Source organism: Chenopodium album, chromosome 21 (genome assembly GCF_948465745.1).
Source record: "Chenopodium album chromosome 21, dcCheAlbu1.1, whole genome shotgun sequence".
NCBI lineage: Eukaryota > Viridiplantae > Streptophyta > Magnoliopsida > Caryophyllales > Amaranthaceae > Chenopodium > Chenopodium album.
This window is the reverse complement of record NC_137854.1, coordinates 14,319,596-14,341,306: the sequence shown is the minus strand read 5'-3', so window position 1 is coordinate 14,341,306 and position 21,711 is coordinate 14,319,596. Positions and strand designations below refer to the sequence as shown.

General features: G+C 35.6%; 4 protein-coding genes across 4 annotated transcripts; 3 read left to right on the top strand and 1 right to left on the bottom strand.

Moving 5' to 3' along the window:
• Positions 1 to 741: 741 nt before the first annotated feature.
• On the top strand, positions 742 to 4,162 carry LOC145600475 (LEAF RUST 10 DISEASE-RESISTANCE LOCUS RECEPTOR-LIKE PROTEIN KINASE-like 2.1). The gene is made up of 3 exons (XM_081656367.1): positions 742 to 1,663; positions 2,592 to 2,624; positions 2,812 to 4,162. Exons 1-3 carry the CDS (start codon positions 889 to 891, stop codon positions 3,942 to 3,944), a joined length of 1,941 nt encoding a protein of 646 aa, XP_081512493.1. The 5' UTR covers positions 742 to 888; the 3' UTR covers positions 3,945 to 4,162.
• Positions 4,163 to 7,502: 3,340 nt separating this feature from the next.
• On the top strand, positions 7,503 to 8,564 carry LOC145600474 (uncharacterized). Its single transcript, XM_081656366.1, has 2 exons — positions 7,503 to 7,877; positions 7,968 to 8,564. Exons 1-2 carry the CDS (start codon positions 7,503 to 7,505, stop codon positions 8,562 to 8,564), a joined length of 972 nt encoding a protein of 323 aa, XP_081512492.1.
• Positions 8,565 to 10,043: 1,479 nt separating this feature from the next.
• LOC145603049 (putative leucine-rich repeat receptor-like protein kinase At1g68400) lies at positions 10,044 to 15,647 on the top strand. Its single transcript, XM_081659178.1, has 3 exons — positions 10,044 to 11,388; positions 14,473 to 14,796; positions 15,176 to 15,647. Exons 1-3 carry the CDS (start codon positions 10,044 to 10,046, stop codon positions 15,517 to 15,519), a joined length of 2,013 nt encoding a protein of 670 aa, XP_081515304.1. The 3' UTR covers positions 15,520 to 15,647.
• Positions 15,648 to 15,729: 82 nt separating this feature from the next.
• On the bottom strand, positions 15,730 to 20,582 carry LOC145603052 (glycosyltransferase BC10-like). The gene is made up of 2 exons (XM_081659181.1): positions 19,942 to 20,582; positions 15,730 to 16,537 (listed from the first exon to the last, which is right to left on the bottom strand). Exons 1-2 carry the CDS (start codon positions 20,461 to 20,463, stop codon positions 15,896 to 15,898), a joined length of 1,164 nt encoding a protein of 387 aa, XP_081515307.1. The 5' UTR covers positions 20,464 to 20,582; the 3' UTR covers positions 15,730 to 15,895.
• Positions 20,583 to 21,711: the final 1,129 nt, after the last annotated feature.

Sequence of the window (21,711 nt, the reverse complement as noted above, 5' to 3'; positions counted from 1 at the left end):
ATAGCTATACAAAAAAAAAAAAAATGACATCATCATTGCATTTAGGTGGGAAATTTTTTATTGAGAAAGCGACACGTGGGCAATGGTGACGTCAGCAACTTCTATTTTAGTAATAGTTAATAGATTTCTTATGAAACTCAAGATGTTTCAAGTCATAAACTTAGCTCTTGTTGCTGGTGTTCCTAGTATACAGGGTTGTTTCCATTTGCTTCATAACCTGTCCATACAAAACGATTTGATCAAATTCTCGACGAGTCATGATTATATGTGTTTCCTGATTGTTCAGGGAAGGTTTTGAAAGAATACAGAGATAAAAGAGAGGGTGGATGATTGATGGTGGTGACTGGTGAGGGTGGTTTTTGTTTTTTGTTTTTTTTTTTTTTAATTTTATAAATTAACTTAATTATTAAATGGTTAATGAGATTTATGAGTAATTAGAAAAATTAAGGGGAAATTAGTAATTAATTGAGTGATTAGAGATCTCAAGTTGTCTTCAACAAAAATATTTTACAATTTGGTTTCTTCTCGCCAAAAAAATTTTATAAGGTTTTTTCCGACAAAATAGTTGTTATAAATGGTTTTTTGTAACAAATTTTCCTTCAACGGTCCAAGATATGGTGCTCATCCTTAACATCCCCATCTAGACAAATTCAACTACTACTTCACAATCACAATACAATGTTAATAACAATGGAGTCAAATACCCCTTTCAAGTCAAACTCAAAGAGTCTCCTCAAACTATACATTTCTTGGTACCTACTAAATAATACACACTTTCTCTTACCCCCAATTCATAAAACTGCTTCTTCTTCTCCATCATATAATTAATGCTGCTGAATTCATAGATTTTTATTTATTTTATTCAATCATAAAAAAAAAAAAAAAAAAATGAAGAAAAAAAGCTGCTGTTTCTGTAAGTCAAACTTATTCAATCTAACTCTGTTACTTCAGTTTCATCTTATGCTCTCATCAAATCCATTATCAGAAAATCATTATGGTGATTGTGAGCCCAGAAAATGTGGGAATCAAATGATACAATATCCTTTTCATATACAAAATGATCAAAAACCATATTGTGGGTATCCTGGTTTTGGGGTATCTTGCAGTAATGGTAGCTTTCCTATATTCAATCTATCCAAGGATGCTTATATTATAAAGAATATTTCTTATGAAACTCAGAGGTTTCGAGTCGTGAACTCTGCTATTGTTGATGGTGTTGCTGGCAGAAGGGATTGTTTCCAGTCGCTTCATAACCTGTCTAAGCCCCCGAACGATTTGATCAAAATTTCAACGAATCTCGATTATATATATGTGTTTCCAAATTGCTCAGAGAAGGTTATAACAGAATATGGGGATAAAAGAGTGGAATGTGGAAGTCTGGCAGTGTATAGGAATGATACAAAATTGAAGGACTTGGAGGAAATGTGTAAAGGTAAAGCTATTGCAGTGCCTTATTACGATGAGGGTCAGACTAAAGGCAAAGTTATGGATATGCTTCAAAGGGGAGTGTGGTTGGACTGGAAAGCTTATAATTGCAGTGTTTGTTTAGAATCTGGGGGGCAGTGCGGGTTTGATGAGCCTAATAATCAGTTCAATTGTTTCTGTCCTGATAGAGCTCATGCTCTTCATTGTCCTTTGCCGCCTCCGTCTCAGCTTATTTACAGTAAGTCTATCTGTTACTGTTCTCGTCTCTGTGTGTATGTGTGTGTGCAATATATAGATTCCGGAGCAATGAAGTTAGGCTTTTGTATCAATTGTGGTGGTTAGAAGAGAATTTAAGGGGGTAATGATGGCCGTGAGTCTTCCTTGAATTTAAGTTTCTACTTTCTAGGGTATATATATGTGGTGGTTATGCTATTTTTGATGATTTGTCTGTGGTCATTGTTTTTGGTGTTTATATATCTTAGAAAGGTTACAAACTTACAACCAAAATTAATTGTACAGTCAAATGTGAGTTCCATCTTCCATCAAATATGCCTAAAACCAATCTTGTAACTCTTATTGAATGGATTTCCTGAGCATTTTTTAATGAGTTTGGAGCGAAGAGCAAAGACAGGAAAAAGAAAAAGTCAAAAAAAAAAAAAAAGATGAGCCTAATAATCACTCTACTATTATGAAGCATTGCATGTATGCTTAGTATTTTTTTTTTTTTTTTTTTTGACGAGACATGTATGCTTAGTAATTTCTGAGATCTAAGCATCAATATTTACTCTAAGTCTTTATATCACCTGATTTTCAATTCACAGAAACTGAAATAACCATACAACCCTCGTAGTTTCAAGTCACAAACTTCTGCTGGGCAAACAGATTGTTCCCACTTGCTTAGTTATCATTAAATCATGATACTGTATTAGTGTTTCCAGATTGCTCAGACTACTCTGCTCTTGTCATTCGAATTGCATGTTGTAGTCGCAGAAAATGTTGTAGTAAGTCTGTTTATTTGGAGCCCTTATTACTCTCCTCATATGTCATGTGAACTGCACGTGGTCGCAGGCTGAGCATTCAGCAACCATTTTTTTTTTTTTTTTTTTTTTTTTTTTTTTTTTTTGGTGCAAACACAAATTACTGACCATATGGTCTTTTTCTTGCAGAAAAGAGGCTGGCTACACCGGTTGGACTCATAGGTAACTTAATTTCCCATTTGCATCTATTGTTTACATACCTTTACAAAGCCGGCTTTCTATACTCTGCAAATTATATAATACAGCAACTTATACAAAGAAAATGCTCTGTTTTATCCTAAGGTTTTAGATCTTAAATTATTGCTTACACGGTATAAAACTTTTTTTTTTTTCCTTTTTTTCTCTACAGTTATATTTTTTGGTTCGTCATTTGGGGCTGTGGTTTTGATCGCTTTAATTGTCATTATTTGTGCAAAACGAAGGAAGAGAACAAAAAAATTTACAGCTCTGTGGAGAAAAGGGACTGCAATGAACCAAAATGTGGAAGCTTTTCTAAAAAGCTATGGATCTTTAGCCCCAAAAAGATACACCTATGGAGAGATAAGGAAAATGACCAGTAATTTCAAAGATAAACTCGGTGAAGGAGGCTACGGTGCTGTTTACAAAGGAAGACAACATGACAGCCGTTTGGTGGCCGTGAAGAAGTTAAAGAGGTTGAAAGGTGATGGAGATGATTTTATCAACGAGGTTGTAAGCATGGGTAGAACTAATCATGTCAACATTGTGACCCTCTTAGGCTTTTGTTTTGAAGGAAACAAACGAGCTCTTGTTTTCGAGTTTTTGCCCAATGGATCTCTTGAAAAGTTTATATATAGTTCAGCTAGCAGTCAGTCATTGCCATCAGATACATTATTCAGCATTGCAGTTGGAATTGCCAAGGGACTTGACTACTTGCATAGAGGCTGCAATACTCGAATTTTACACTTTGACATTAAGCCTCATAATATTCTTCTTGATGAAGAGCTCCGTCCAAAGATTTCAGACTTTGGTTTGGCTAGACTGTGTCCTCCAAAGGAAAGTTTGATATCAATGTCAGAAGCAAGAGGGACAATCGGTTACATTGCACCAGAAGTTTTCTGCAGAAATTTTGGTGGTGTTTCTCATAAATCAGATGTTTATAGCTATGGAATGATGCTCCTAGACATGGTATGTGGTCGGAACAATGTGGTTGCTGAAGCACAGCGTACCAGTGATATGTATTTTCCTGATTGGATATACCGTCGATTGGAGCTCAGAGATGAAATTGAGAATGATGGGATAATAGATGATGATCAATCAAAACAGTTACAAAGGAAAATGATTTTGGTTGGCTTATGGTGTATACAATCATATCCTTCAAATAGACCACCTATGAACAGAGTTTTAGAAATGCTAGAAGGTCAGGTTGAGTCACTACAAGTGCCACCAAAGCCACATCTATCATCTCCTCCGAATCCAGAATTCGATTCTTCAGAAAATTCTATTCTAAGCATGGGAAACTAGATTCTTCAAGGCTAGCTACCGTAATGTAAACTTAGTTTCACCAGCTGGCCTGGGTGGTGTTGCTGAACTAGATGCCATATTAGCATGAACGCAATTTAAATTATGCTATATATCCTTGATGCTTAAATTTGAACATTCTATAGAAAAGAGGTATGCTAGACTCAGAAGAAAGCCATTAAGAAAGCATTCGATAATTGGCCACTTATTCACATATGAAGTACAATACAAGCTCATTTACTTCCCTGGGAACTTCTTCTAACCTCACCCTCTCCTTTCATGTTTCTTCGTTTCTTTGTGTTTTTTGCATTTAGCCAAAAACGAATCTCAAAGCGAGGGAAACATAGCACACTAAAAAAATTACAAAATCCAAATCTAATTCCCACACTTCAAACTAGAGGGACTAGACAAGAGTAACAATAAAAGTTAGGAAGTATAAAACAATACTACAGAGTGTTAAACCACTCCCTCTTTTGAAGTGATATAAAGCTCAACATAACCATGTTTCCATCTCTCTTGAATTACCAATTGAGTTGAGAGAACCATAACTATTATTGACAAATAGAAAACAATTGTACCAAAAACGAATTCTCTTTCAAATTATGAATTATAAAACTGTCTAGTTATGAAATCTGAAACTACAAGATAGCAGAAAAAATGCCACACAAAATCCAATTATTAAGAGCTTATGAACATATTCCATATCTGAGAATAGAACATTAGCATTATTTTAGTGAGACTATGAAAATTTCAGTAATTGTATCTACATTCTATACGTCTAATGGAAATCATCTTTATCTTGCAAAGTAGAGTACCTTTCATAAACCATCTTTATCTTAAACCGAAACAAGGCTGCCAATTAATAATCCTGTTCCCCTTCTATTGCCTCCCTTTGGCAGATCATGTGCCGCGAATCTTGTAACATCTTTCATCTTTGGACTTCAAATCATACCAACAATAATCCCCTTCACATACCTTTAACAAAATTCTTCTATCATCTTTCATGTAAATAAAAGGCTTATTAATCAAAGTATAATAATTACGTCTCCCAATAATCTCCAAAAGGCAAATACTTAACAACTTAACCCAACACTCTTTGTTTCCGTACTCCTTCATTACCCACAAATCAACCTTTCCAATGACCAAACCATCACCAAAATAAAAAAAGTGACTCAACGCATATAAACCTAAACACCCACGTAACTCTGTCAATGTAAGGGCTTGTTCTCGTTGAGTGAACTCAGCTGAACTGAACTGAACTGAACTCAGCTGAACTGAACTGCAATGAATATTTTATAAGAGAAGGAAATTAAGAGCTGAACTGAACTAATTTCAACGTAAGAGAACAGGCCCTAATAGACATAATAACAGTAAGAAACTTGTAAGCATAATTCGGGTAATCGATATGATGCGAGAAGTTCTCAGTTTGAAGATCAAAGCTAACAATGAACTCCTTAACCTGATAATGCAAAGCACCATTAACAACAACACCATGGTAACTACCACGATACGAATGGTATGGAATACCTTCAATACATCTCCATGAATTATCCTTCAAACTATACACTTGAGCTTTAGTGTTAATATTAATCTTTCCAAACCTTAGAACAATCCTCAAAACCTTAGCTTGTAATCATCATTCTTGCTGTCAAACCCAAACCCGGATACACCGACTGGGATACAGCAATATTACGTACTGGGATTGAAGGAAGCTTACGGTGTGAATTTGTGAGAGGATTGTATAAGAAGACATCGTTGTTTGAGAAGTCGGAGATGCAAACGACGCCGTTGCAGGAACCAATGATATCGAGTTGTTTATGGGGTTTGAGAGGGTGGTTGAGCTTCGAGAAAGAGAGGGAGTTATGGTCGATTTTGAGCTCAGAAGAGCAACAAAGAGATTAGGAATAGATTGAAATAAGGAGATGACGATCAGAGTCGGAGGTTAGGTTTGATTGAGGTGAATTTTGATGAATTTGGGGTCTTTGATTATGGAATTCCAGAATTTGCAGACGGATTTACAGCGAAGAAGCGTTTTGACAGGAAGTTGAGAGAGTATGTCGGTAATTATCTCTGTTGGTAGCGCCTCCATTGCTGCTTGTGCTCAAGCTTCAGGGTTTATCAAGCTGAAAATCCCTCTTTTGAGATCAAATTCATACCTTTTTGTTGGGCCCAAGTCATGCAACTTATTGGGCCACACGCACTTCACATTCATATGATATTGTCCACATTAAACATATCCAGAAAAATTTGTCAATTGCAGCCGTTTAAAATTATATTTTACAAATCTAATATTTCTTCGTGTTTAATAAGTGTTACAGGTTGACTTTTTTCACTATTTACATAATAGTTTTGACTGGATTAATTTACTTATATATATATATAAAAAAAAGTTATTGTGTATTACATTGTTGGATTCGTTATAATGTTATTGTATACTTTCGTTATATCAATTTTTCTATAATTTTATTAACGTATAATTAGATAAATTAATGGTCAAAGTTGTGTCTCGGGATGCATAATTGGTCAAACTGTAACACTTATTTTAACACGGAGGGTGTATTTAATATCATATCATATCACTAATATATAAAGTCGGCCCCGCAGTCAGGCCACGAGACAACGACACTTGACATTTCAGTTTTTCATCAAGTGTCGAGCCACGTAAGCTACAAATAGATTTAATTGTGACACATATGATGCTAAATAAGCGAATTTTTTTGGATAGATTTTTTTAGATTAAGGGCCTGTTCACTTCAACTTAATTTGAGTTCAATTCAGTTTAGTTTCTAATTTCCTTCTCTCATAAAATATTCATTTCAGCTCTATTCAGTTCATTTCAGCTTCAATCAGTTTAATTCTAATCTGTTTAGCTCAGTTCAGTAAATGTGAACAGACCCTACAATGTTGTATAGAGTTTTATTATCGCTATATTTCTATTTATTATCACTATACTTCTAATAATATTTCATAGATACAAAAGTAATCATAACTTTTAATAAATATCTTATAACTCAGTTTTATTTCCATCATAAAATTCATTTTAAAAATTCTTTAAAATAAGATCCATTTATAATATATTAATTTAGTTACCAATAGAGAATCAGTAAAAATATTTTTGGTTTGGATAAAATATTTTCAATTTCGTAAAAAAATTTTTGATTCCTCACTAGAGATGTTGATGCTTTGCATTGAAATGGGAATAGATTTTCGAAAACATTGAAACTTCTCATCTATTTCTCAAAATTATCATGTTCATCTCATGGTTCAATTCTTTTTGGTAAAATTTTTATCCATGATAAAAGGGCAATCCACGCAAATACGCGTTTATATATTACGATGACGCGTGCCTGCCGGGAGATAGTGTGACTCAAGTTCCTACCCCTAATGTAGAGAGTACTGCTGATTTGTGCGTGGCAGAGTTAATTTATAGTGTGAATGGGTGCTGGGATATTGAGGCGCTGCACCTTAAGCATTTATCTGATGTTGATGATGCTCGATTTCAGGAACTTCCTTTGAGTATTCGGCATACTAAAGATACTAGATTTTGGGGAGCTACGGAGGATGGGATTTACACTACAAAAATCGGGGTATCTTTTGGGAAGGCTTAAACATGTGCGTGGGTGGGAGTCCTTGTTTGGTGGCGATAATGCAGTGGCTTGGAAAACAATTTCGAGGATTGATGGGCCTCTAAAGCTACGAAATTTTCTTTGGAGAGCTTGTACTGGGTCCCTCGCATCTTTTGGAAGACTGCAACAACAACACATTCGTGAGGATGGGGACTATAAAGTGTGCAGGGGGGAGGTGGAAAGTATTATGCATGATATCTTCCTCTGCACTAATGTTCAAGGCATATGGGTTATGTCCCCATTTGTTAATTTGCTGGTGGATGCTCATTGCACTTCTTTTATGGAGAGACTGCTTTGGGATCACACAAAGGTAACTAAAGATGAATATTTGTTGTTCACTTCATTGACTTGGGCTGCATGGTCCTATAAAAACTCTGTCATTTTTTATGAGCCGTGACAGAACAGAGAAATTGGTGTTATGGGGTTTGTGAAACTCGTGGGAGACTATAAGGAGTACACGAAAGCGGTCTCAGGTGGGGTTAGAAATGCTGCTGCTGTGGGGCGTGGCTCTTGGAAGTGCCCTGCTGCTGGCACTGTGCGCATCAATACTAATGTTGCGGTGTTGGAGGGGTGGGGAGTGAGTTTGGGGGATGTGATTAGGGACTCTGATGGCAGAATTATGGCTGTGATGGTTCGTCGCGTGGGTGCTCGGGTTCGAGTGGCTGTTGCGGAGGCGTTGGCAGCGAGAATGGGGGTGGTTTTGGCTACTGATTTAGGATGTCAGAGGGTGGATTTAGAGTGTGATGCTTCCTTGGTAGTGAAGGCTATCAACAGCAGTAAGAGAGGACTCTCTCTAACTGATCTTATTTATGATGATATTATTACCTCTTTGAGTGGGAGTTTCTTGTCTTTCTCTTGTAATCATATTAAGAGAGGGGAAAATTGTGTAGCTCATTCGGCTGCTAGGATTAGTCCAGCTAATAATGTTGAACAATTATTTGTATCTTTGTTTTTGCAAGGCTTATTAGCCTTGGCGGAACTTGATATCGTGAATTAATACTAATCCTGCTCCTTGAGCACTTTTTAAAAGAAATTGGGATGACAAGGTTTGTTTGGATCTCAAGCAAGACAAGAGTTTGTTTTCCATTTGATATTTGGATGGTATGCAAAGATCAAATCGAGCTAATTAAGCTTAGTAAGTAATATAGTTTATAAAATGAAGAATTCAAGGCTGACTGCAAGACCCACTTTATATATTAGTGATATGATATACTACCTCCGTCCCCTTTTGATAGTCCCTTATGGGCATATTTCACGGGAATTAATAAACATAAATAAGAATACTAAAACTACATTGAAAAAGTAAATTGACATTGGGTATGTAAAAAAGTAGAGAGAGAAAATAATAAAAGTATATGGGAAAACAAAATTTACATGGAAAATTTAATTTGCACAAGTATTGTTGTAAATTGGAGGAAATTTTGGTAAAAAATTAATATTAATGGTTGTTGGAAAAAGCAAATGGGGTGAATATTTTGGGACTAAAATTTGTCCATAAGGGACTATCAAAAGGGGACGGAGGGAGTAATATGTTGAAGACTTGCAGGGTGTTTCGAATAATGATTATTTACAAAATTTCCTCCGTTTTTTTTATAGTAGCAAAACTTCACTAAAATGGAAATGCCATAATAGTTGTATCACACCATGAAAGAAAGGTTTTTATGGTGAAACTTGTACTATTACATTTAATTACATCATATGACCCACTTGATTAAACTCTTAACAACCTTTTAACCCCATTTTATGTGTATTATAACATGTGAGGTCCACTTTTCTTAAATATTGTGATAAAGTTTGTGTTGTGACTATAAAGAAACGGAGAAAGTATACATTTTAAGGTTAGGGCCTGTTCTGATTGACTGAACTGAACTAAATATTTTATGAGAGGAGGATATTAGAAACTGAGGGCCTGTTCACATTTACTGAAGTGAGCTGAGTTGAACTGAACTGATTGGAGCTGAATTGATTTGAACTGAACTAAACTGAGCTGAAATGAATATTTTATGAGAGAGGGAAATCAGGAGCTGAACTGAACTGAAATTAAGTAAATATGAACAGACCTTGAATCGAACTGAAAATAATCTGAAGAGAACATACTCTTAGGGTCTGTTCTCTTACGGTTAAATTCAATTCAGTTCAGTTCAAAGGGTCTGTTCTCTTACGTTGAAATTCAGTTCAGTCAATGAAAACAGACCCTTAATGTATTTACGTAGTAATTGTATCTATTTTTCAGGCACCAAGAAAGTACAAATAATCTTAAATTTCTTTTACCGTACTCCACAACAGTTAATATTTTTTTTTACCGTTGCACAACATTTTTGTCATTTACTCCACACCCTCATTCTCCAACCGTTTCTCTTCACTCCACCTCAACAACCCTCACTACACACAGCTAGTCAGCTACACTCACTCCTTATTCTCACTCTCTTACACTCCCACACTTCTTCACTTCTTTCTCACTTTCTCACCACCATTAATGGCAAACAACCCTCCCTTCCCCCACCACCTCTTCCACTCCACCCTTCTCCTCCTCCTCTTCACCACCCTCCCCCTTCACACCACCGCCACCACCCACCCCGACACACACCCCTTACTCTCCTTCAAATCCTCCGCCGACGTCTCCAACTCCCTCCCATGGAACACCACATCCACCCCATGCTCATGGCACGGCGTCTCCTGCCTTCAAAACCGCGTCTCTAAGCTCGTCCTCGAAGACCTCAACCTCAACGGCACCTTCCCAACCTCCTTACTCTCACTCTCCCATCTTCGTGTCCTTTCCCTTAAGCACAACCACTTCTCCGGCGAACTCCCACCGGATTTCTCCCCTCTCTCCAACCTCAAACTCCTGTTTCTGTCCTACAACAACTTTTCCGGCGACTTCCCTGTTTCCGTCACCTCCATCTTCCGCCTCTACCGCCTTGATCTTTCCCATAATACCCTCTCCGGTGTAATCCCGCAAAATGTCAATCGTTTGACTCATCTGCTGACCCTTCGGCTGGAAGAGAATGCGTTTTCCGGCGGAATTATCGGGTTGAATCTTCCCCACATTCAGGATTTCAACGTTTCTGGAAACAAATTAGGTGGCGAAATACCCAAATCTCTCTCTACTTTCCCAGATTCCGCGTTTTCCGGGAACAAAGCTCTTTGTGGACTGCCATTGTTGAGCTGCAAGGAGGTTTCTAACGACCCGGCAAAACCCGGAAACGACGCCGTTCCGCCACCAGTAGGACCCACCACCGCCGTCGTATCATCTTCCCCGGTGTCTACCGTGCCGGCGAGAGATTACGTGAAGAAACCGGGTCATAACCACGGGAGATTGAGTTTATGGGCTATTATTGCAATAATTGTGGGAGATATTTTGGTATTAGCAGCAATTAGTTTACTCCTGTACTGTTACTTCTGGAGGAGTAATAAGAGCAAGAATTCAGGGGTAGTTTCGGGAGGAGAGAAAATTGTGTACTCGGCGAGTCCATACCCGAGTGGGCTTACCGGGTTGGACAGGCCGGGTCGGATGGTGTTCTTTGAAGGAGGAAAGAGTTTTGAGTTGGAGGACTTGTTACGAGCATCCGCGGAGATGCTGGGAAAAGGGGTGTTTGGGACGGCGTATAAGGCTGTTTTGGATGATGGAATTGTGGTGGCGGTTAAGAGGTTGAAAGAGGTTCAGGTTGGTGGGAAGAAAGAGTTTGAGCAACAAATGGAGGTTTTAGGGAGGTTGAGGCATCCTAATTTGGTTAGTTTGAAGGCTTATTATTTTGCTAGGGATGAGAAATTGTTGGTGTTTGATTACTTGCCTAATGGCAGCTTATTCTGGCTTCTTCATGGTAATTAATTTCTATCTTTTCTTCTTATTTTGATTATTTTTTGTTTTAGTTAACTGCATTTTAGTTGTTTGAAGTAATTCTTGTTGATTTGTGTCACATATTCAGCATTACATATATTAGATACTTTACTTTTATGTTTAGGAATTGACTCGAATGACTTGTCCTAGAACCAAGTTGCACCCGAAATTAGATGACTTGATTTTGATCCGACTTTTGTATGTAGTCTTAGACGATTATTGAACAAATGATCAATTGGTTTCCTTGCTTGAAACTAAGTTGTATTCGAAATTAGATGACTTGATTTTGACCCGACTTTCATAGGTATCCGATTGTTAAGACTTAAGACACGGGGTTAACAAAAGTCGATCAATTGGTTACTTTGCCCCCATTTTTTTGTTTGCTTGTTTTAAGTGAATTTTAGTTAGTTGAATCATTAAATGTAGTAGCAATAGGTTATAACGTATACTTCACTAGTGAGATAAATGATAAGCTGGAGAATAACATAAATAATGAGGTAGTACATAAAATATGGAATGTACAATGTATGTTCTGTACTAATCAGGCAAATCTAGAAATTAATTTTGGCAATATTAGAAGATGAAGGTATTAAGGAATTAGCTGGAAGAGTGTAAGATGAAATATTGCACCCTTAAATGGAAGCAAGTAGGTGGTAATTGTACAAGATAATTAATTAGCATAACCGCTAATAATTAATATTGAGTTAATTAAGAGATTATGAAGGGCCATTTATTGGCCAGCTTGGAAGTAGCGTCATGGCAGAATATGCATGTGATGTGTGTTAATGTTCAACTTTATTCTAAAATTCTATACCAAGTTAAGGTCTTGTTTTTTTGGTTTAAAGTATGAATGTGTGATATACTTTTTGTAATTTAGCTAATATAAGATGTTCAGCAGGGTCAAGTTTATAGTACTCTGTAGGAGAAAAAACAAAACAATATGGAGGTCAATTCCATTGGTGTGTATGTATAATTTTATTGGATTCCTAGACACAAAAGGTCCAAATTGACACATGTATGTTTTATTGTTTATACTGATATTGAATTCCTTCTACATTTTTTAATACCATTATCTTAGTAATTAATCCTAAACATGATACAGGGGTAGTTTGGTCTAATTTTTGTGCCACGGAGTACTAATTTTGATCATTTTTTTAATATCATTAAAAAAAAAACAGTTATAATTATGTGAAATGCTGTTGAAATAGCCTAGATGTATTTTTTTTTTAAAAAAGAATCAAATCCTTGCAAGTTTTACTTGTCATTAATTAATTGTCAAAGTTATGTGTTAGACACATGTGGAGTCAAACTATTGTAAGTAAAAAAAACTTGTAGTTCAATCTATGTTACTCAAACTCTTTATTTCACCTCACGTACCCGTGTCGGATCTTTAACACTTGGACATGGGCATGACACTCGACACTTCACTTTTAGTTCAAAATCATAGATTATTTAGCTCGGATCACATAGGCAATAACTCCGGTTTGTCATATTATTCCGGTCAGTCATATTACTCATATAGTTTGACTTTGATTTGCTTCGGGTTTATTAAAGTCAATTCATACGGGTGACTAAGTATTATACATTCATATGAATCGGTTTTGCCAAGTCTACATAGCTAACAAAATAATCACTATGATACCTTATTTAAATTTGGGGAGATGGGGATTAAAGAAAGGAGTGTATGTGGGCCAAGAAAGAAAAACAATTCTGTTATTGTACTGTAGTAGTAGTTCTCCTTTTAACGTGAGAAACTGTTTTTTTGTACAAAGTGAAAATGAATTCTACCCCTCACATAAACATCATTGCTCCATTTTGGGGAAAGGGGAAGATACTAAGATAATGATGTGGGAGCGTTTATGTGATACTCACACGACCGTGTTTACATCAAAACCTTTTAAACCCTCAAAATCAGAATTATAGGAGAGTGTTTATCTTCATTTCTTTATAAAGTGCCTAATAATTTTGCCTTTTTGTTCTTTTCATGGCTTAATTCTATGTTATATTACACTCAAAAGAACCCCACCCCAGAAAATCTGCTTATATCTCTAAAACTAATTATGTGCTCCACTTACAACTCACAAGCTCACAGTTCAAGCACACCCAATAACTCTACCAAATTCTTATTGTGGGCCCCCCTATATGGTGGTCTACTGGTCTTCACAGTTCAAGGTTGCTTCACCTTTTGTTTTCTTACATTCTTCATAATACTTGGGGGAGAATTAGACTAATGATATGTTACTCGGATTTGGATACCGACGTCAAATACGGTTACTTGTCTAACTGTCCAACTCGATTATTTTGGGATAATATTTCATGATTTTGGTCTAAATAAATTGTCCAAGTATTCTACTTATGTTTTATATCAAGGATTTGACATGGGTAATTGAAAGAAAATCTTCTTTTTAATAAAAAGAAAAAAAAAATCTCGTTTTTAATATAGGAATATATAATATCATTGACCACATGCAACAGTAGGATAATAAGGCAACATAATATTTGCTAGCAAAAAGGTGGCAATTTTCACTATTACCCTTACTTTATCTACTTTGTTTTGAAAAAGTAAAGGGTAGTCAGTGTAATTTCGCCCCCTTTTTGCTAGCAAAAATTTGCTGTTTAGAGTCTACACTATTTTATATTTCGTGGTAAGATCGGAGCAAAATATTCTTAAACTATTCACAAATAATTAAACAGGCACTCAAATTTGATTTTAGTGTTTGTTGTTGTTCCCATTCCACAATTTGATGTCTTTTCCAGCTCGAGGCATATGATCTTGATCTGCTAAACTGTTTGTCTTTGTATCATGTGACCATCTACATATATGCTTGTGAAATTTTGATCTATAAAATGACTAGTTTCTACTATTTATTGGATTTGATAGTCTTGAAGTTTGGGGATATGGAAATTTGAATCACTTGTTTAATGATTAAACTAAACATATGATTACTCTCAATAACGTGCATTTGTGAAGTAAAAGTTCTTGATCGAGTAGTTATATATAAAATACTTGTTACTATTACTGTTAGATTTTCTCAGGAGTAAAAACCACATTTTTTTTATGTGGCAGGAAACAGAGGACCTGGTCGAACCCCATTAGACTGGACAACGAGATTAAAGATAGCTGCAGGAGCTGCGAGAGGAGTTGCATTCATCCATAACTCATGCAAAACCCTCAAGCTGATCCATGGTGATATCAAATCGACAAATATCCTCATTGATAAAACTGGCGATGCTTGTGTGTCTGACTTTGGTCTCTCAAGTTTTGCCCCTAATTCAACCACTAATGCAAGATCAAATGGGTACTGTGCTCCTGAAACACTTGATGGTCGTAGGCTCAACCAAAAGGCTGACGTCTACTCTTTTGGAGTTTTGCTGCTTGAGCTTCTAACAGGTATATCAATATACTAGTAGTTTATGAAGCTAGGGATTATTTCTGCTTGCCATAAAAAATGACAAATATGACGTATAAATTACATAAACATATCCTGAAAGAAAGTAAAATGCTCATGATCTGAAGTCATGATCCGTATGCAAAAATCCCTGATACATATGTAGGCTGCAATCATGTACTTATTGCTGCACTCTTCTAAAATGCTGTTACTCTGACTGTTTGATCGGCCTTTCTACACCCATGTTAGGCATGTCTCATACAGGTTGCTACATGTCAATTAGATGAGCCAAGTACCAAAAAGTAGCTCTTGAGATATAGTGTTGATAAACTTAGACAACATTATGTTACACTAATCAAATTTTGTGTTTTCGGCTTACAGGGAAGTATCCATCAATAGTAGAGGGAAGTGGACCTTATGGCACAGTAGGAGTTGGTGGGGTGGTGGATCTTCCGAGATGGGTGCAATCAGTTGTAAGGGAAGAATGGACTGCCGAGGTTTTTGATCTGGAGTTGATGAGGTATAAGGACATTGAGGAGGAAATGGTGGGCTTGTTGCAGATTGCCATGGCCTGTACAACCGCATCTCCTGACCAGCGGCCTAGAATGGGGCAAGTAGTCAAAATGATCGAGGAGATACGTGGTGTTGAAGTATCACCATCACATGATAACTTTGACTCTGACTCACCTTCTATCTCTGAGGATACAGGGGGTGTTAGCCAGTGATGATACGAAGGAGGAAGTTGCACGTTGTGAATCTATGAAGCCACTATATAACTCTTTCTTGAGTGATGTAAATTAGGTTTAACCAGTTAAAATGCCTGTTTCACTTCCATTTGATTCTAGGCTTTCTAGCTTATTATAGAGGTAATATTATTGATATTGTAGATGTTTTGCTTGAAACAAAAAAGTGGACATTTGCTCCTAAAATCTAGTATTAACATATTGTCACCCGCATCTACATCAATGTACAAAAATCAAATGAGACAAACATAAAAATATGGACGTAGTATCTATTTACTTAAATAAAAAAAAAAAAAATAAAACACATTTCTGAAATGGATATAAATAACAAATTGTCAACTAGTAAGATTATTTTTGTCTAAAAGCCCATAATTTTGGGTGCCAACTTTAGTAGCCTATTTAACGTTTTAGGCAAGAATTTTCTTGCGAACAAGTAGCAAATATTGGTTTTCTTCCCATTATATTGACAAGTCTTCCAATTCCTTAACTTCTTCAAAAATTCGGCTGTAATATGCATTCTGTCATACTTAGCAGGGTGACATCCACCCTTGGACCAATTAACCCAAGTTATGCTTCGATTCGAGTTTCTTTGTCTAGCATTCATGTTCATCCAAGTAGGCAAGTAATGCTCGTCAGCATAGCATGCAGACTTAAGGCATGCTCCCTTGAATGACAAGAAGTAACGTTGATCGGACATGACCTTGATGGCTAACTCGCGGTCCATCTCAAACCACTGAGACCCTTTTCGCCAGTCTTGGAGTGTGATGTTTGGACCAAGACGGTGCTTGTACCGGCCTCTTGCTGCTGGACCACTCTTGTCATAGGCTTCGACGTAGCTTTGTGTGGAATTAATAAGGTAAGAATAGATAGTTGAAAAGTTGAAGAGAGGGATGCAAGTTTCTGAGAGAAGAACAAATCTTTGGTTTGAAACATCTTGTAGAGCATTTGCTAGTAAGCGTAATTCTGCCTCAATCATGTTGAATCTTCCCCATTCCACTTTCTGCTTAAAATGTAGTTGAGTTTAGGACAATTCATAATATAATACGAGTAACATAAAATATCAAGTTAATAGGACCTTTTTTTTTTTTTTTTTATTATTATTATTAAACCTATCATTTCCCATTATAACTTCGGGATGTTCTAATTTACTAAACTGAACTAAACTGCATTGAACTGAATATTTTATGAGAGGAGAAAATTATGAGCTTAAACTGAAGAGAATAGACCCTTCCTTTTCAAAGAGTGGATCCTCTATAACTTCCACTAAACAAATTTAATAACTTTCATAAACATATTTGCAAAAATAAACTAATAATACCGTGATAATTAAAAAAAAAAATTGTTTAATTTTATACCACCGTATATTCCATGCTTTTTTTTCACGGTAAGATAAGTGGGTTGGTGGGGGGGGGGGGGGTTGCCCCTCCTATTACTGGAGTGGACGAGAGGTGGGGTGATGACCGAACCCTAGTCACTCCTTGGGGAGATGGAGGGACAAATCGTCCCTCAACTCCATGGACCTCTTGTATATTATATTCCATACTTCAGCACGAATACGCTATAGTAATATAAAATAACTAGTTAATATAGTAGAATTTATTAATATAGTTATATAGAGATAACAATTAGGGGTTTAGAACAAGCCCTTATTTATCTCAACTCCTTGATAAATAGAAAATAGAAACCAAGTGGTAAATTTGTAATTAAATAAGGAAATGTTGTCAAAAAGCACCCACTTAAAACACATTTTTGGGAAAAACCACCCATAATAAAAAAATGTTGTAAAAAACCACCCGAACTAAAAAAATTGTTGCAAAAGCCACCCACTGCCAAAAATAGGTTGTTGACCATATTTGCCGGCGTTGACCGCGCCCTCCCTTAACGTTGACCACCCGCCTCGTCCCCTTTAAAACCACTAGAATTCACCAGAAAACGTCCGGCCGCTAAAATCGAGGTGGAGGGGGAGTATTTTACTTGAAAACAATGAAAAACTCCAGACCACCACCGGAAAGTATGGTCGGAGTGATTATCGAGGTGGAGGGGAAGTGAATATTAGGGGTTTCGAGGGGGAGTGAATGTTAGGGGTTTTCGAGGGGGAGGGGCGGCTAGACTTTTTCGGTGAATTTTAGAGGTTTTCTTGGGGTGAGGAGTGTGGTCAACGCTGGGGGAGGATGGTTAACGACCTGTTTTCAACAGTGGGTGACTTTTTACAACATTTTTTATATAGTTTGGGTGGTGTTTTACGATATTTTTTTTTATTGTGGGTGGTTTTTCACAAAAAAGTGTTTTTAGTGGTGGTTTTTGACAAAATTTCCTAAAAATAACCATTTTTAGTCGGCATGATAATCACGTAATGTCAAATTGTAAAGTACATTGAGGCATACTTTTTTTTGACAATACATTGAGGCATACTATTTAGGTTTGCTTACATTATAGAAAATTCTCCTTTTTTTTTAATTTTTTTTTTTATTTTTTTTTATTAAGCTTTATATCAATATTTGTCACCAAATTAGAAAATTAAAATATATAATCAATGCATGAATGAAGCCATGCAGGGTAGAATTTTGTGGTCAATAAAAAACAAAGGGTAGAATATTCTTCAAATCTTGACTCGACACATACACCCGTTTTCCCATTTACGTGACCAATACGGATAAAATTCTTACAAGACGTTATTATTGCTGATGTTACTTAAATATTGTTATACCCCCACATTTAAAGCTTTAATTAGTGTGTGATTGTTCTTGTCAAATTTTAATCATGAAATTGGGAGTGGACTTTACAAATAGATTATATCTTTTTTTAGTTTTGCTTAGCTATGTTTATCTATATAGTCTATTATCCTATTATAGTCTAATTAGTCTGATTAGTGTAAAATAAGTAACCAATCAAAATGGTGTAGAGTGTTTATTTAGCCATTTAGGGGATTCTTTCCACCATAGGGTCTGCTCTGATTTACTGAACCGAATTGATTGAAGTTGAACTGAACTGCACTGAACTGGACTGAATAGAGTTGAACTGAACTGAATAAAGCTGTAACGAATATTTTATGAGAGAAGGAAATTAGGAGCTGAACTGAACTGAACTGAACTGATTGGAGCTGAACTGAACTGCACTGAATTGAACTAATTGGAGCTGAATTGAACTGAAATTAAGCTGAAGAGAATAGGCCCTTAGAGGTTAGGAAAAAAATTCCTACATACGTTAATTTTGATTCTTATATGTGATCATGAAAATAAATAAGCATTATTTATTAAATGTGATAAAAATTGACATAACATGCCTCGAAAAAACTGAACTATTGTCAAAGAATTTTTATCTAATTATTTAAATAAGTGAACACGAAATGAAACACTTAAAAAGTAGGTCAATGTCAAAGGTTTATTTCAATATGTTTGATTAAACAGGTCAATATGACACAATACATTTAATTAAACTTATGACGTTAGTATTGAGTTTTCTTAACTCGCTTATCGGATCTTTGAACACAAACACAAGTATGACACGATACATATGCCAGCTCTAGATTATGGAGCAATTGAAGTGAGTAAATAATTTTACATAAGAGGAAAGGAACTCAAAACACGTTTTAAAGTTACTAAAAATTCAGTTTAATTTTGGTTATAAGAATCATAACATAATTAAATTAAGCTAATTGAGGAATGCTAATTACTCCATGAAAAGAGATGGAAAAAGTCATAGAGTATTGACGATTTGACGATGAGTGCCGAACTGCCAATTGCCAAATATATTTGGTCAATTTTCAACGCATTCATTGGAATGCATCTTCATTTTATTACACATTTACACTATAGGTTTAACTTGTCACTTGTGTATTGCGTGGTACATTAATAACTATCCTTTATAGGCTCTATTAATCTTATTATTGACAATTTACGTGGTTAATACAGCCCGTTTACGAGTAATTAACAAAATAACAAAGACCAAATTTAAGGGAAAAGAGAAACAACAATTAACTAAACTTGGATGTAATTTACATATATACCCCTTGATAAACATGAAATCAAGGTTATAAACTTGTATTTTTGTCTTTTGTTTTCACGCTTTTCGCCTATATTAACTAGCATGAAGTTACTACTAGTAAGTTGTGCTAGGCAAAATGAAATAAGTTAGTACAAAGAACATTTCAAAAAGGACCTATTATAAAAGTGTAAATAACACGTAGAAACAAGGTAATAACTAATAATACTTCGTGGTAACTTAAATCAATTGAAAATTTGTTAAATTTAAATTCAAAATCTAAAAAAAAACACAGAATGATATCAAACAAACTCTTATCATCTAATCAATCAACCCAATAAGAATAAAGAAAAAAAAAAATAAACGAACCAAAACATTATCAGCACATTAAAAAAAAAAGGACAACAAATGGAACAAACGTACCTTACTAGGAATCATGCGGCCACGAAACACCCCAGAATTCAATTCAGCTGAAGATTTGTAAGAAGAATCAGAATGAACATAAATTGTGTATGATCCTTCATGTCCTTTAAACAATTTTTCCCAAAGAGGTGCCAAAGGAATTGACCCTTTAATCAAAAACATAAAAGCAATCTTAGGCACCCCATAATTTTTCATTCTTGTAACCTTTGATGCTCTCCTCATCAACTCCTCATCGCTCGAAGACTCGTGTATAGGGTACGATTCGATTGTGTGGTTGTACTCGTACGAGTAATTTTTTGATAAAGGGGTGTTAAGAGCATGGAGTTTTTGTGGTGTTTGTATAGTAATGATGTTTATGTTATGGAGGGAGAATCTATTTGAGTAGTATGCTAGGGTGAGTATAAAAGTTATGGTAAAAGCGAGTAATACGATCGAAAAACAACATAATTTGAGGTGATTTAGATGAGCATAAATGGGTTTTACTAGTATGAATGATCTAGTGTTCTGTTTTTGATCATTCATGATTATATGAATGAAACAGAGAAAATAGTTGGGTTGTGTAAGAAGGTTTTTGAAGGGACTAGAAAAAGGTTTCTTCTAATCATATACTCCACCATTAATTAAGATTAATTAAGGAAAGATTAATAATAATTCATATGATTTTAATTATTAGAAGGAAAAGAAGGTATGAAGAGGGTTTAAAGATGAAGAATTTTGGCAAATTGGGAAAGGTATCTAGATATAAAGATTTATGTCATGAAGAAAGGTCTTATATAATACAGTATCCTAATGGTTTGTTTGTGGACCACTGTGGTTGACTCTTAAATTACATATAATTGACTAGTTTAACATTAAATATGTTTTATTATTAATGTTTTACCCCAACAATTAAATCCGTAATACATTTATTTTTAATTTTTACTCCCTATGCTAATAATAAAGAAGGTTTTGTGTGAGTCCGTTTCACGTGAGTCCACCACCACTACTCCACCACCATCGACCCAAAAGAGCCCAAACCCAGACCGGCCCTCCTCCACCCTCCTCAACCTAGAAACGCAGCAATTAACAACCCACCTTCCTCAAATCGAAGTAAGGTTAGGAAGAAGAACATGAAGAACCTCTAAATCTTCAGCTTCTACATCTCGTTCGAGACTACAATCACAACGAGATAGCAATGGTGGATCTTTTGGCAAGTTAGACAGAAGAGTGTCAGTCTTGAAATCCAATAATAAGTCTATGACTCTATGTTAATGAGAATCCAAACAAAGGATTTTAACCATAATCGATGGCTTTTCGAGACTAAAGGCAAGCTAAGTATGGGATTGGGTCTGCTTGTTGGTCAGATGAAGAAGCTTAACCTGTGGGTTGTTGAGGAGAGAGAAAGGACGGAGGGGTTTTAATATCGGACAATTATAATTTAATTTCTGATATTTTTCACCTATTTTCTGATACATAAAAAAACCCATTTTCTGATATATATAACCTATTTTCTGATATTTATAATCTAATATCTGACCATTAATTATAATCTAATTACTGATCATTATAATATAATATCTGACTATTATAATTTAATTTCTGACCATTAAGATTTTTTTTTCCTCAAATTTTTTTTCCCCTGTTTGTATGACCGGACTTACGTGAGTCCGTTCTACACATAACTTTTACCTAATAATATAGTGTTCATCTTAGGTTAAACTTTGGAAAAAAAATAATTAATGATGTTTAGTAAGCTTTTGATAAATGAGTGTATTAAGTAGGTGGGAAAAT